Genomic DNA, 17,578 nt, shown 5'->3' with positions numbered 1-17,578 from the left:
GTTGTTTACCGACCCAAGTCCAACATAGCCCAGCTGCAACCAACACCTTTTCGCCTTTTTTCATTGCAGATCTCCAGTTTCTTTCCGGCTCACCTTTATCTCTCCCCATATATTTTAATTTTCATTTTCATTTCACCTCATGTTACACTTTCCACCTTCTAATACCATGTCACCCTCACAACACCCCCACAATGACCCCATTAAGTTGTATTTACATTCCCTCTGCAACATGCCTTCGCCCTAGCCAGATTACGCTCGCATATTTTATTTTCTCAGGCTTGTCTGACATTTGGCATTACCCCCAAAGGCCTCACACTCAAAGTTCCCATCTCTGGCTGCAACCCTTCCTTCCATCAGTCCCTATACCAGTTCCAAACTGAACAATCCATTGCCCTCACCCACCTAATCCTTCACCTACACATCAACTCAGCCAATGAACACACCCGTCAACTCCTATCCTTAATAAAAGTCCTTAATCTTTCCTCTCCCACATCCACACCGGCTGTTCAGAGCATCCTCCTACAGGCCAACCGTAAATTAGAACAGCATGCCACCCTCCACCTCAAAAAACTATCCAATCTCCTGGTTTCCCACCTCCGGAAAGGCAACTCACTCACCCTTCACAACCTTTCCAGCAAACCTCAACCCCCTCTCATTGCACACAAACCCAGTCTCTCCCATCTACTCAATCTCCCACTTCCAGCTCCACTCCCTCCAAAACCTCAAAATTCCGATCAACACAATCTGGAACCACAACACCCTAATTCAGTAGTTAACCTTTCCTCCAAACCTCTCTCCCAATCCGAAACCTCTGTCCTATCCAAAGGCCTCACCTTCAGCCCCACTCCCAGATTCAACCAAACAGCCCTCGTCAAAGATTTACTGTCCTACACTCGTACTCTCTGCTGGAAGTATCACTTTGCCACGAAGAAAAATGATCCTAATCCTACTCCTAATGATCCGACTCCTCAAGACACCATCCAAATTGAACCCTGCCTGGAACAGTTCCGTCCTCCGTCACAGCGGGACCCACCTCCTCTTCCTCAAAATCACCCTCTCCAAACTTTCCAGGAATTTCTGACTTCCAGCCTTGCGTCTCAATCCTTCTTAAAAAACCTTAATCCTACACCCAACATCACCACTGCTGAAGCCCAGGCTATCCGTGATCTGAAGGCTGACCGATCCATCGTCATTCTTCCGGCGGACAAGGGTTCCACAACCGTGGTACTTGATCGTCGGGAGTATGTGGCTGAGGGACTGCGTCAGCTTTCAGACAACACCACATACAAAGTTTGCCAAGGTAACCCCATTCCCGATGTCCAGGCGGAGCTTCAAGGAATCCTCAGAACCTTAGGCCCCCTGCAAAACCTTTCACCTGACTCCATCAACCTCCTGACCCCACCGACACCCCGCACCCCTACCTTCTACCTTCTTCCTAAAATCCACAAACCCAATCATCCCGGCCGCCCCATTGTAGCTGGTTACCAAGCCCCCACTGAACGTATCTCTGCCTACGTAGATCAACACCTTCAACCCATTACATGCAGTCTCCCATCCTTCATCAAGGACACCAACCACTTCCTTGAACGCCTGGAATCCTTACCCAATCTGTTACCCCCGGAAACCATCCTTGTAACCATTGATGCCACGTCCTTATACACAAATATTCCGCACGTCCAGGGCCTCGCTGCGATGGAGTATTTCCTTTCACGCCGATCACCTGCCACCCTACCTAAAACCTCTTTCCTCATCACCTTAGCCAGCTTCATCCTGACCCACAACTTCTTCACTTTTGAGGGCCAGACATACCAACAATTAAAGGCAACAGCCATGGGCACCAGGATGGCCCCCTCGTACGCCAACCTATTCATGGGTCGCTTAGAGGAAGCCTTCTTGGTTACCCAAGTCTGCCAACCCAAAGTTAGGTACAGATTTATTGATGACATCTTCATGATCTGGACTCACAGTGAAGAAGAACTCCAGAATTTCCTCTCCAACCTCAACTCCTTTGGTTCCATCAGTTTCACCTGGTCCTACTCCAAATCCCATGCCACTTTCCTTGACGTTGACCTCCACCTGTCCAATGGCCAACTTCACACGTCCGTCCACATCAAACCCACCAACAAGCAACAGTACCTCCATTACGACAGCTGCCACCCATTCCACATCAAACGGTCCCTTCCCTACAGCCTAGGTCTTCGTGGCAAACGAATCTGCTCCAGTCCGGAATCCCTGAATCATTACACCAACAACCTGAAAACAGCTTTCGCATCCCGCAACTACCCTCCCGACCTGGTACAGAAGCAAATAACCAGAGCCACTTCCTTGTCCCCTCAAACCCAGAATCCCCCACAGAAGAACCACAAAAGTGCCCCACTTGTGACAGGATACTTTCCGGGACTGGACCAGACTCTGAATGTGGCTCTCCAGCAGGGATACGACTTCCTCAAATCCTGCCCTGAAATGAGATCCATCCTTCATGAAATCCTCCCCACTCCGCCAAGAGTGTCTTTCCGCCGTCCACCTAACCTTCGTAACCTGTTAGTTCATCCCTATGAAATCCCCAAACCACCTTCCCTACCCTCTGGCTCCTATCCTTGTAACCGCCCCCGATGCAAAACCTGTCCCATGCACCCTCCCACCACCACCTACTCCAGTCCTGTAACCCGGAAGGTGTACACGATCAGAGGCAGAGCCACGTGTGAAAGCACCCACGTGATTTACCAACTGACCTGCCTACACTGTGATGCATTCTATGTGGGAATGACCAGCAACAAACTGTCCATTCGCATGAATGGACACAGGCAGACAGCGTTTGTTGGTAATGAGGATCACCCTGTGGCTAAACATGCCTTGGTGCACAGCCAGCACATCTTGGCACAGTGTTACACCGTCCGGGTTATCTGGATACTTCCCACCAACACCAACCTATCCGAACTCCGGAGATGGGAACTTTCCCTTCAGTATATCCTCTCTTCTCGTCATCCGCCAGGCCTCAATCTCCGCTAATTTCAAGTTGCCGCCACTCATACCTCACCTGTCTTTCAACAACTTCTTTGCCTCTACACTTCTGCCTCGACTGACATCTCTGCCCAAACTCTTTGTCTTTAAATATGTCTGCTTGTGTCTGTATGTGTGGATGGATATGTGCGTGTGTGCGAGTGTATACCTGTCCTTTTTTCCCCCTAAGGTAAGTCTTTCCGCTCCCGGGATTGGAATGACTCCTTACCCTCTCCCTTAAAACCCACTTCCTTTCGTCTTCCCCTCTCCTTCCCTCTTTCCTGATGAGGCAACAGTTTGTTGCGAAAGCTTGAATTTTGTGTGTATGTTTGTGTTTGTTTGTGTGTCTATCGACCTGCCAGCGCTTTTGTTCGGTAAGTCACCTCATCTTTGTTTTTTTTTTATATATATATATATATATATTTCCAGCTTAGCCAAGTGTGTAACCTAGCAGTAAATAGAGAGGTGGGAGAATGTGTAGCAAGACAAAGGTGGAGCGCAGACTGAGGACCACCGCTCAACTCCTGAGTACCGGTAAGTGTCACAGTCATTATCATGACTGGTGTGTCATGCAGTTCACACATCTGAGAGAGATGGCAACACACACTAGCTCAGAAGTCAGTCAGATGTAGTAACACAATGAAGATGCTGTATTGTGTCATCAAAAATTTGTTTTATAATGACAATCAATTCAGCTGTGGGCCCAAGAGACTTTGAAGTTAGATACCTTTTATTAGGCAAACTGGACTCCGAAGTCATGCCATTGCTAAGGAATGTAAAGACATAGCTTTGATTCATTGCTTACAGATTGAGAACAATAAATTTAAAATGCTATCGGAAGAAATTATAAGAAAATATATATGACATGCTTCTTATTTTACCATGTCCTGTATGTATTCTAAAGAAAGTATTGATATTCATTCACTAATTACAGTTTACTTAGTGCCGCATACAGCTGCACAAGAGCCGCCATCAGCTAACCAGATCTCTCTAACCAGAACATTGAAATGCATTTAGGAGCAAGGGAATACAGCATAAAGTAAAGTAAGAAAAGAGAGGGAGTTCAGAATAAACCCTCTGGATATTGTGAATGAGGTACAGGATAATACAAAATAAATTGTCCTTAAAAATTACATTTTTTATCACTGTACACAGTCATAAATTTTCACAAACAACAACAGTTTAAAATTATGCTGTTATGTTCAAATGGTTCTCTTTACCTGTGATGTCGAACTGTTTGCAATATGTCCACGCACTCCCCACATCTGCTGGAATTGTACTCTGATCTCATTAAATGTCTCTGTTATCACAGCAATAAACACATTCTTGACTAGCCAAGCAAGGAAGAAGATCATTGTGCTGAAATAAAATACAGCTCTCCATCCAGGTAAACTGTCTATGGCACGATACATAATGAAAACCCATCCTTCTTGGGAGGCAGCTTGGTACACAGTGAAGATGCTTGTTGCTGTTAAAGAAATATAGCTTCAACAACTAAATAACACGTATGTAGTGTAAATAACAAAATCATTTACTGATTTACAAAAACACAACAACTAAGCTAACAATGGCTGCCTGTATATTAACAGAGTGCTTTCCATTCATTCATTCATTCATTCATTCAATCACTCACACATATTGATAGAAATTCTTAAGGGATGGCAAATGAACCAAATTTTACATTAACAGGCAGGAACAACCACTGCAGGCTACTTCTGTGATGTATACATCCTTCTTTAAACTCAATGAAGTAACAGGTGGCTGCTTCTATAATGTTTAGTAACAATAAATTGTTACTAGTGCTAATCTACTCACATTAATAACAATGGGAATTACATAAAGGGTTAACATACAGTATACGTCTTGCTCCTACATTTTTCATGACTATATGATCTCTGTGGAAAGTAGTGGTAACAGGTAAAGGGTGAGATGAATCAAGATACTTCACAGGTTTGTTGGACAGCAGAACAGATACATAACTTGCCCAAAGCTTTCCTCAACATTTCTAAAATGGTGTCCCGCTGTCTGATCAAGCTTCGAAGTATCTTGATTCAAACTACACCTTTGCTGTTTCCACTACTCACCATATAGGTAATATACTCACAAAAAACCTAGGAGCGAGACTGCTACTGTGTATCAAATCATGACAACATAATTTAGCCCTGTAACCAGCACTCCCACTATAAACAGTGTCACCTCTGAAAGTTGCCATGTCACATATATATCCTTTATCACAACTGAGAAGTTTTATCTACATCGTACTCTGCAATCCACGTAACAGCATGTGATGGGATGGAGAGTACCTCATACTATTACTAGTCATTTCCTTTGCTGTTCCACTCACAGAAGAATGAGGGAAAAATGACTGTCTACATGCCTCCACATGAGCTCTAACTTCTTGTATTTTCTCTTCAGGGTCCTTACCCGCAATGTATGTAGGAAGCAACATAATGCAGTCAGTTTCAAACACAAGTCCTCTAAATTTTCTCAATGGTGTTCCTCAAAAAAGAATGTCACCTACCCTCCAGGGACTCCTTTTCGAGTTCCCGAAGCATCTCCGTAATGCTTCTTTGTTGCTCGAACCTACCAGCAACAAGTCTAGCAGCCTGCCTCTGAATTGCTTCAATGTCTTCCTTTAATCTGACCTAGTGTAGATACCAAACACGTAAGCAGTACTCAAGAATAGTTTGCATTACTGTCCTATAAGTGGTTTCCTTCACAGATGGACCACACTTTCCTAGAATTCTCCCAATAAACTAAAGTCAACCATTCACCTTCTTACCACAATCCTCACATGCTAGTTCCATTTCATATCGCTTTGCAATGTTATGTCCAGATATTTAAATGACGTAACTGTGTCAAGCAACACACACACACTACTAATGCTTATCCGAACATTATGGGGTTGTTTTTCTTACTCATCTGCATTACTTTATATTTTTCTACATTTACAGCTAGCTGCCATTCATCATACAAACCAGAAATTTTGTCTGAGTCTTCCTGTATCCTCCTACAGTCACTCAACTTCAACACCCTACTGTGCACGACAGCGTCATCAGCAAACAACCGCAGATTGCTGCCCACCCTGCAAACCAAATCTACATCTACATCTACGTGATTACTCTGCTATTCACAATAAAGTGCCTGGCAGAGGTTTCAATGAACCACCTTCAAGCTGGCTCTCCACCGTTCCACTCTCGAATGGCACGCGGGGAAAACGAGCACTTAAATTTGTCTGTGCATGTCCTGATTTCTCTTATTTTATCGTGATGAACTTTTCTCCCTATGTAGGTGGGTCCAACAAAATGTTTTCACAATCAGAGAAGAAAACAGGTTATTGATATTTCATAAGAAGATCCTGTCGCAACAAAAAGTGCCTTTGATTTAATGATTGCCACTCTAATTCACGTATCATGTCTGTGGCACTATCTCCCCTATTTTGTGATAATACAAATGAGCTGCCCTTCTTTGTACTTTTTCAATGTCATTCGTCAGTCCCACCTGATGCAGATCCCACACCCACAGCAGTACTCCAGAATAGGGCAGACAAGTGTGGTGTAAGCAGTCTCTTTAGTAGACCTGTTGCACCTTCTAAGTGTTCTGTCAATGAATCACAGTCTTTGGTTTGCTCTACCCAAAACATTATTTATGTGACTGTTACAATTTACGTCATTTGTAATTGTAATCCCCAAGTATTTAGTCTTGACTACAAGAAGGGATCGGTTGGTAGGACATGTTCTGAGGCATCAAGGGATCACCAATTTAGTATTGGAGGGCAGCGCAGAGGGTAAAAATCATAGAGGGAGACCAAGAGATGAATACACCAAACAGATTCAGAAGGATGTAGGTTGCAGTAGGTACTGAGAGATGAAGCAGCTTGCACAGGATAGAGTAGCATTGAGAGCTGCATCAAACCAGTCTCAGGACTGAAGACCACAACAACAACAACAACAACAACAACAACAAGTATTTAGTTGAATTTACAGCTTTCAGATTTGTGTGACTTATCGTGGAATTGAAATTTAGCAGATTTCTTTTAGTACTTATGTGAATAACTTCACACTTTTCTTTATTCAGGGTCAATTGCCACTTTTTGCACCATACGGATATCTTACCTAAACCATTTTGCAGTTCGTTTCAGTCATCTGGTGACTTTAAAAGACAGTAAATGACAGCATCACCTGCAAACAATCTAAGAGGGCTACTCAGATTGTCTCCTATGTTGTTAATATAGATAAGGAACAACAGAGGGCCTATAACACTTCCTTGGGGAACACTGGATATTACTTCTGTTTTACTCGATGACTTTCCATCTATTACTATGAACTGTGACCCTTCTAACAGGAAATCATGAATCCAGTTACACAACTGAGGCGATATTCCATAGGCACACAGTTTGGTTAGGAGACACTCGTGAGGAATGGTTTTGAAAGCCTTCTGGAAATCTAAAAATATGGAATCAATTTGACATCCTCTGTCGATAGCACTCATTACTTCATGAGTATAAAGAGCTAGTTGTGCTTCACAAGAACGATGTTTTATGAATCCATGCTGACTACGTGTCAGTAAATCATTTTCTTTGAGGTACTTCATAATGTTCAAATACAGTATATGTTCCAAAACCGTACTGCAAATCACCGTTACTGATATGGGCCTGTAATTCAGTGGATTACTCCTACTCCCATTTTTGGGTATTGGTGTGACTTGAGCAATTTTCCAGTCTTTAGGTGCAGATTTTTCTGTGAGAAAGTGCTTGTATATAATTGCTAAATATGGCACTATTGTATCAGCATACTCTGAGAGGAACCTGCTCGGTAAACAATCTGGATTGGAGGCCTTGGCTTTATTAAGTGATTTAAGCTCTGCTATGCTACACCAAGGATATCTACTTCTATGTTTCTCATCTTGGCATTAGTTCTTGATTGGAATTCAGGAATATTTACTTCATCTTCTTTGGCAAAGGAGTTTGGGAAAACTGTGTTTAATAACCCTGCTTTAGTGGCAGTGTCATCAGTGACTTCACAGTTGTTATCGTGCAGTGGAGGTATTGATTGCGTCTTACCACTGGTGTGCTTTATGTATGACCAGAATCTCTTTGGGTTTTCTGCCAGATTTTGAGACAGAATTTCGTTGTGGAAATTATTAAAAGCATCTTGCACTGAAGTACACACTATATTTTGAACTTCTGAAAAACTCTGCCAGTCTTGGGGATTTTGGGTTCTTTTAAATTTGGCCTGCATTTTTTGCTGCTTCTGCAACAGCAATCTGACCTGTTTTCTATATTATGGGGGATCAGTACCATCACTTATTAATTTATGTGGTATATATCTCTCAATTGCTGTTGTAGAGGGGATGTTGGACAAGGACGGGCTGTCAGGATGTGCCGTATTAAAACTCGTCTGAGTTTCCAAAGTGATTTATTATTTCCAGCTACAGTGCCCTGTTCCTCTCGGTCTGCATCACTGGGTCCAGCTATGCTGAGGGCACCACTTCACTGACTGTGAAACGGATTGGTGCGAAATGGCTGCCTCAGTGACCCGTGCAATGCCCTGCTGTGTGCGGAGTTGTGATGACGTCAGGCTGTGCCGGCATTTGACTCAGCAGTCTTCGCCCCTGCCGCCTCAGCGCCGCTCATGGGAAGCCACAGGGCGGCCCACTGCATGATTCTTTGCCGTCACGGTTAGGATTGCAGCACAGCAAACACCTGGGATCCGACAAACAAATCTGCGGCCCTCGCCTCGGGATGGCTCTGGCGTGTGTTGGGAGCCAACAAGACTGCCTGCAGTAGTGAGCTGTGGAGTGGCCCACTGCTGGCTGGCTGCGGACCCCACATTGGCCTACAGGGTCGAACCAGGGACCCGCCATGGACTGGAACACTGGCGCTCCATCTGCTGCTGCCGCCTGTAGCCGGCGGTGTGACACACCCCACCGTCCAGGAGAGCTGTCACACTTGGATGCCTTGTTAGTGAACCGGTGCCTATTTATACATGGCTGTGCACCTCTGTTTTGCTAATGTGTCATTCTGAGTCATGTACTCATAAGACCTGGGTTGTGCCAGTGGGCCCCTTCTGCCTGTAACACTTGTCATGCAAACCGCTGCGTTTACTCTTTTCAGCGGATCTACGGCTCTGTGGCCTCTTGCTCTGCAACGAACTGGTTTACTGATCAAGAGACCTGACTCAAGAGTTTGATTTAAAAAAGGTCAGATTCTGCCTTGGCAAAAACTCTTAAGTTGCTTCTGGCCAGTATAGCTGTGGCTGCGTAACATTAAATTGTGTTACTCCTGAAATTGACGCTGGCAGTTGAAAGGTTGGTCCTATTACGTTACACTTAGTTCCATTGATTAAAATTCCACTCCCCTCAAGCTCTACACATTTCACTTCAGCAAATATTCCCTGCGCAAAACAACTTGCTACTACTATTAATTTTTCGTAGGTGGAGAACATCCAATGCATCCCGACCCATTGCAAGCTCAATTTTGGCTCCAATCCATGATGTTCCTTGAACAGTCTATTTCTTCCCTCCTGGCTGGACATGTCGTTACCTTCCCTCTATGGCAGCTCCGTAATTCCTCTCGTCATCTTAGTGTAACGACTGTTAACTGCCGTGATCAGCAATACCTCCTCAGTTTTTACTTTTACACAGTTGTTCAAAGCTCCCCACTTCACTGGATACTTGTTGTAATGTACCTTCTCTCTGTTATTGTTTTTTTGTTATTGTAATTGTGGAGATATGAAATTATTGTAGCAGTTTGCTTAGTCAGCCGTACTTCAGAATTTTTTAACATTGAATGGAGCCTGAAACTTGCATAATAAATATTTCGTGTGAAGTGCGATTTGCGGCATAAACAAAAATTAATTGCGGAGATGCAATCCACAGAATATTAACAGAAAAACTTTAGAACAATGTGCACGACTGACTAGACACATTCAGAGGGTATGTACGTTCGCATACGAGTGGTTGCGATCTGATGAGAAAGATCTATCTTAATTTTTTTTGTGCAAAATAATTACATCGTAACACACTCGGAGATTGCGAACGTACAATCAGGGTACAGGCACGTACTTTCTATCATTCCCCATGGCCTGGGTAAAAGAATTGCAATTATTTAAATTTAAGAATATTTCTTTTTCAATCAGACTCCTATTTTTATACGAAAAGGAAGATTGCAGGTTCTGAATGTCTTGGCAAAAACACATCGAAATTAATCTTAGCGGCCACAAAGGAAAGTAGTGAGCACAATCATGTACCTCTATTGTTGAGCAGCGCCGTCATAAAGATCGTTGCCTCCATCTAAAATTCGCCTTCTTGAATTAACAGAATAATTTGTAATCCATTGGTATGGGATATAGGCTTGATCTTGACAGAAATTATAAAACACATTTCTCATCATTTAACACCTTCATTTAACACACACATAGACATGAAACTATACAGTACGTCTTTACGCTAGCACATCAGAAGAAAAAGGGTAGTTAATACTAGAAGTAATAAGAGAATCTCGAAATTAGTCCTTTGTCTCTCAATGATAAAAAAGTTTTTTAGAGTATTCCTCTGGTATGACAGTCGAACAAATTTTCTTCTTGTATCTTTGAAATTAAATTACAACATTTTTAAGTTCCTTTTCAATGTGGACCATGAAACATTGAAACCTTGCGTTTTTCCCCATAACTGGGAACTGGATCAAAAGGTACACTCCTGCACAGTCGCTCGTTACCATTACCGTTGCAACATGGTAGAAAAACAGCAAATTTCACTCATTCCATTGTTAAATATAGCCCTGATGGTAGTTCCTTCTGCGTCTTGCACAACCCGCGTAAATATTGGTCCGTCGGTAAGAAATTGGTATTTATCTGGCCTCACAAAGCGTGATGCAGCACTTCTTGCAGATTCATTTCATTCCCTGTACATCCCACACACTGTCAACTACCCCCCTGCACAAGTCTAGTTGACACCTCCCGGCTATCTAGGATTTCCAGACACCCCTATAAGGTTCCCAGGTTACGATTTATTACACCTTCTGACGCCTTAGTGTATTCCACTACCTGCCCTGCAAATGAAAGGAGTAACTGTGTGTTATTCAGGACTTCCCCTTCCAATGTTCCTATCTGGGTTGCGTGCCAAGCTTCCGCTGCTCTGTTCCCCTCACCGCTTCCATTGTGTTGTTCATCTCCTTTATATCGCTTTCGTCCGCAGTTCCAAAGACTGTTTTCAATAACTTCCCCCCTGCGTTCAGCCACCCATGTTTCCGTCTTACTCGTGGCACTATTTCTTCCATCCATCCAACCTGCTTCCGTAGTCTCTCATAAGCCTCATGCAATTTCTTGTACTCCCCAGCTACTTCCTTCAGCATTCCCTTGCTCTCTGCACACTTCCTCAAAGCTCCTTACTTAATTCTGAATTTCCCATATGTTCCAAACCAACCTTAATGCCCACTGGTGACTTGACACCACCACATCTTCCCGCCTCAAGTACAACACACTTCCATCCAGGTGCTGCAACCGCAAGGTGTCCACCCCAATGGTGAAGAGATGGATTACCACCAACACTCCCCTTCTTAGTGACCTGAGGACAGGGATCACCATCACCCTTCCTCCCTCTTCAAAAAGACTGCTGTCCCTAGCAGGCTCACAATACTCAAAAACACAAACAAGACATGAAAATACAATGCCTAATTTATCTACACAAACCCAATGATGCATTAAAAAAAAAAACTGCAAATACTCCACTACTTTCTGGATCACAAAGCATAAGGTATATCATGCTGTACTCTAATCTTCCTGGTTTTCTCAGCGCTGTACGCCTCTCTTCACTCTCTCTTTCTTCCTCTTCCCTTCCTGTGACATGCCTGGAATCAGATCAGAACAACCCTTAAATGGCCACAACCACCCAATGTGTACTATCATTGTTCTAGTTGGCAGCTGAAGCTTAACATTAATGGAGGATGTGGTTTCAACTACTTGGTATGGACCTTGATACTGTAATGTCTCTTGTAGCAGTCTCTCCGTGATATTTTCAGAAATTTTATAAATTATATAACTCAGTACATATCTCGAAATATCTCTTCTTACCTTACCGATTCCTAAACTTTAATATACGATGATTATCAATGCAAAGTAGTTTCAAGCCCTATTATTCCTTGGAGCGTCCATTTACTCCATGGAATAGCTTCTCTGTTATCTGTTTTCTCTTATGAAAAGAATGAAGGAATGCTTGCCGATTAGCCGTGAAAGGAGGAGGATGTATATGTATGTATTGCTGAGCTAGTCGCCATCTTGATAAGATTCTGTATGAGAAGGAATTTAATACATGAACTAAACTATAGTAAGTGTGTTCACGTATTATTTAACTGATTATTATTGACAGTGTCTGCTTACTATGCTGTGTTGCACGGGATCAGTGGGAAACGTCTGATTTACACTGGACGAACCTGCCGTTTTGTATGCTCAAGATATCCAGTTACTTCAAATAAATAGACTAACACGGTCTTAACCAGCAGATCTCCGGTCTTCCCCATGTGATCACCGAAAGTTAATAATTATTACAAATGTTTTCAGGAGATCGACTGCCAATTTTCCTCGCACCGAGACTTCGAAACTGCTTCACTGCCTTTTGGAATTTAAGTTAAGCTCAATTTAATCAGGATACAACAGTATTGAACTGTGTGAATGTGATAAGCCTGCTTTGTGAATGAAAATTCCCTTAATATACGCATGTTTTTTACTATCCTGATTAGTGAAGCTAGATCAGGCCGGTGTGTGAGAGGTTTCTAAATTTCAGATCCCACAAAAAATATTAAAATACCTCGTGATGAACTTCTTCGTTTTACCTTTTGGTATGTAGGGGCTGGATAGCATTACCAATTGCCCTACTCTATACTGTGGTAAACTTCCTTTCCCCTTCACTGTGTCTTCCTGCCTTTCCAAAGCCTTTGTATTCGCCTTTTGTACTTGTTTTCAAACATCCCGAATTGTTCTTGCAAATTGACTTACAGATTCACCGGCCCTTCCTTTCTGTAGCTTCACTAAATCAAATGGTGACGGCATTTTTCACCCATACACTACCTCATACAGAGACAAACCGGTATTGGTACGGACTTTCGCATTGTATGCACATACAATATGCTTCAAATACTCGTCCCACTGACAGGGATGATAATCCACATAAAAACTCAGCATCTTCCCGATTGTTCTGTGTACCCGTTCTGTCCTTCCATTCACCTGTGGATGCAAAGCGCTTGTCCTCAACTTCTTTACGTTCGACAATTTACACAGTTCCTTCATTAAATCTGACATGAAGTTGGTCCCTTGGTCAGTAATTGTATTGTCTCCAGTACACCACACTTCAAAATCCAGTTCACTAATGCTTGCACGACCATTGCTGCCTGTTGATTTGGCATAGCCACCATCTCCACTTACCTCGAAAAATGGTCTATTATTGTCAGAACGAATCTGTTCCCCAATAGTGTTCAACTGAAAGGTTCTAAGACATCAATTCCCAACATAGAAAATGGACATGTCACTTCTGGTAATCGTTGTAGCTGTATCTGTTTCTGACTCAAACCTGCTCTCTGTGCACATGTTATACAATTGTTGACATACTGATCCACATCTACTTTCCTACCTCTCCATCAATACCTCTCCACCACACTCCTATTTGTCGCTCTACACCCACCATGACCAGATCACATGTGATCATGTGCTTCCTTTAAAACCTCATCCCTCATCTTCACTGGCACTGCTACCCTTGATCCTAACTTCGTTTCCCTGCACAGCAGACCATCATACATATTAAATTGTGGCTGTGTCCAATACAATTTACAATTGTCGTCAGCATCCTGTAATTCTTGGCATACTGCTAGGTCATGACTTCCACTTTTGCCACCTTTCTACTCAGTGCATCCGCATTACCGTGCTTCTTCCCAGGCTTGTGCACCACCTCATAGCTGAAGTCACTAAGCCTCACAGCCCACCTAGCAAGTCTAGTGGACGGATCCTTCAACCCCAACAACCACTTCAACGCAGCATGATCTGTCACTACCCGAAATCTTCTCCGATATAAATAACATTTAAAATATGTGATTCCGTGGGTTACGCTAAGCATCTCCCTCTCTGTTGTTTGGTAATTCCTCTCTGCTGCATTCAACTGCCTAGACACAAGGGCTACAGGATGTTCTTTCCCATCAATTTCCTGACTAAGAACACATGCTAATGCTTAATTCAATGCATTGCATACTAGAATTAATTACTTTTCAAAATCAGGAAACACAAGAACCACATGTTAACACTTATTTCAGTTTGTCAAACACTTTCTGATACTCTTCTGTCCTCTCAAATTTCACGCCCTTCCGTAACAATCGTGTCAATGGCTGTGCTAAATCTGTAAAACCCTTCACGAACTTTTGATAGAAACTGCAAATTCCTATGAATGATTGCACTTCCTTAACTGTTTTCAGCTCCTGAAAATCCCTTACACCCTGTACCAACCTCAGATCTGTTCGCACTCCGTTCTTACTGATGATATGACCTAAATATTTCACTTATTCCAATGCCAAATGACACTTCTCGAGGCTCAATGTTAAATGAGCTGCTCTTAACTTCATAAAGACTTCCCTTAACCGCTGGCTATGCTACTACTTGAAAACACTATAATGTCACCCAAATAGATAAGACACTGCCATGGTTTCAAACCCCTAAACACACTGTCTAGCAACCTCTGAAACATTGCCGGAGCATTTTTCAAACCGAATGGCATTCTGATGTACTGGTGATGGCCTCCCAGAGTAGAGAAAGCAGTTTTTGGACGATCCTCTGGAGCCGCCTCTAACTGATGGTAACCACTTGACAAATCCATCATAGGAAAGTACTGACACTGTCCTAAGTGATCCAAAGTCTCTGATATGTTTGGAATGGGGTATGCATCCGTTACTGTCTTATTATTGAGGTACTGTAGTCACAACAGAACCTGTATTTCTTAGTTCCATCCATAGATTTTTTAGGCAAAATAACAATGTCCGCTCCCCAGCAACTATTACTATGCCCACTCCCCAGCAACTATTACTATGTTCTATAATACCGTCCGCAAGCTGTTGATCAATGAAATCTTCCACAATCGGCTGCAAATACCTCAGTATTCTGTATGGTTTATGATAAACAGGCGCTTCGATCCCTGTTGGTATCCTATGCTGAACTAATGGAGCTGCTGGTAGGAGCCCTCGCAGAAAAAACAAATCCTTAAATTCCCACAACACTTCTTCTCCTCTTTTCAAATGCTTAACTTTGTTATGCAATGCAGTTCTATTAGCAGTTAGTGGCCGATCGCTACGCCTACCTCTCGAACACCAGTCTTCATCATCTGGTACATCCAAATTCGCTACTAAAACTCCTTTTCTCAAGTTCGCGTCCATCACACTAAAATTATCCATGTTCACAGGAACTACTCGCCCATCGTTTCCCTCCTGTATGCGTACCATACTATGTTCCACAAAACAACCTAACAAATCAAAAAATTCATTATCCTCCAATGTTTCAATGACACATACCGTACCCACAGGTAGATTTGACTCTACACTTACCCAAAGCGACTTCCTGATGTCACTAGACACACACTCAACCGAATTAAGCCTTAATGCTAATGTACGCAGTTCAATTGGTTTGTTCATTACGTTGAACGCCCATCGCAACAGTTCTGCATCGACAACAGTTTCTCCTAGCTGAAATAACATTCCACCAAGTTCCACAGTTCATTGTCCAAGGTCAATTTTAGCATGATGTTGATGCAAGAAATCTACTCCTAGGATCATGTCATAGCCCTCACTTACCCATGGTACTACTACCTCAATGCCTGCATCAAATTCGACTTTCCCTATGCAAAAGTCAACTGTCACTGAACCAAAAGGTGTGACCTCCTTATCCCCCACTCCACACAACCTACAACATGGTGGGTCTAACTTCCATCATCCCATTAAACTCTTAGTAGCCACTGACACTTGCGCCCCTGTGTCCAACAAAATCTTAAACTTTTTAGTTCCTATGGATCCTACCACTGAACATTCCACCTCTGTATACGTATTTGTAGCACTGAAATTAGACGGGAGCTCCCTTAGGTGGGTCTTGGGCCCCCTCTGCCATTTAATGATTGTCCACCTCTACTGACTCCACTTCTCCACCCTCCAAGCCGCCGATTTCCACCCCTTCCTCTATTCCTCAGTGACTGGGTACATTGTCTCTGCACATGTCACATATGAGTGTAATTCCAATTCCTATTTTTTCGAAGTGAAAGAAGATGTTCATAACTTTCTGAACAGCATGGCGGCAAGCTTGTATGACATGGGCATACAAAAACTGCCACAGTGTCAGCATGAACAGAAATGCTGATAATGTCAAAAAATAGCTAAATGTTCAAGCTGTAAACTGATGTAAACCATTGTAGAAATAAACAGGTCTATGTACTTATAAAAAAATAGAAGACCTTACTTTTGAGATTACCCTCGTAAGACCACACTTATAACATTTTATACTTGCTGAAACACTGCTTGTCTATCACATACCTCCACTGCCACGTCTATTTCCTCACGCTGAATTGCCAGCTGAATGGCTGAATACAAATCTTTTGCAGACCCTTCACATACTTTCCGTGATATATGCACTGGTAACCCCCTCAAAAGTACATCAAGTGACCTTTGCTCGGCCTCCTGCAACAGAACACCATTCACTTTATCGCTCTGACCCAACTCATAAGTATACTCGATACTTTCTCTTATCCTGTCTGCAAATTTCTCTACCGTCTCCCCCTGCCTTTTTGTCATTGTACTCAACCTCTCCCTGAAGTACGAACTGCTATTTTGTTATGGAATAATCAAACTCGCGGCGGCTGGATCAATCTCCTGCTGCAGTACCCTAGGCAACAACTACTGATCCGATGTGGTTTCCCGCTCAGTTCTAGCTGTTAATTCACTTCTCAACTGTGTATTGTATGGTGTCAATTGTGCTACCTTTTCCAACAAAATCCGTACCACTTCTGGTTCCGACACACCTCGCGTCCCTGACTATGCCATTGTGTTGCTTTTGCTCTCAGTTAGTCCCGAAACAAAACATTTAAGTACAAGAATAACCTGACTTCCTACAGCTCCGTATCATCATACACCAGTACAAAAGTAATCAAATGCCATGAAAAAAAACATCTTACTGCCCCAAACACACTAACACTTATTCTGACAAAATAATAATAATAATAATAATAATAATAATAATAATAATATGCCCATGGAAAACATCTAAAATGGCCTGCCAGGAGCCATACTCAAAACACAAACAAAAAAGAGAAAGAAAATGTCCAACACTCAAAAAGAAAAACTGGCCAACACTCACCACATTTTGTGACTGTAATGCAGGCGGTGGGCTCGAACGTCCTACTGTACAGACGACGACCACTATTCTGACACCAAACATAGAGGGGATGTTGGACAAGGATGGTCTGTCAGGATGCACCATAGTAAGACTTGTCCGAGTTTCCCAAGTGATTTATAATTTCCAGCTACAGTGCCCCATTCTTCTCGGTCTGCGTCACCGGGTCACGT

The 17,578-nt window shown here is 42.9% G+C and overlaps 1 protein-coding gene across 1 annotated transcript in view; it reads right to left on the bottom strand.

Moving 5' to 3' along the window:
* Window positions 1-17,578, bottom strand: part of LOC124548715 (sodium leak channel non-selective protein) — a 436,855-nt gene that overhangs the window by 294,329 nt on the left and 124,948 nt on the right. The window contains exon 8 of the mRNA XM_047125188.1: window positions 4,221-4,468. Coding sequence (XP_046981144.1) covers window positions 4,221-4,468 — 248 coding nt within the window. The remainder of the gene's footprint in view (window positions 1-4,220; window positions 4,469-17,578) is intronic.

The sequence above is a fragment of the Schistocerca americana genome, chromosome 1 (genome assembly GCF_021461395.2).
Source record: "Schistocerca americana isolate TAMUIC-IGC-003095 chromosome 1, iqSchAmer2.1, whole genome shotgun sequence".
NCBI classification, from domain to species: domain Eukaryota; kingdom Metazoa; phylum Arthropoda; class Insecta; order Orthoptera; family Acrididae; genus Schistocerca; species Schistocerca americana.
The sequence above is the reverse complement of the archived record's forward strand: the minus strand, read 5'-3'. Positions and strand labels throughout refer to the sequence as shown.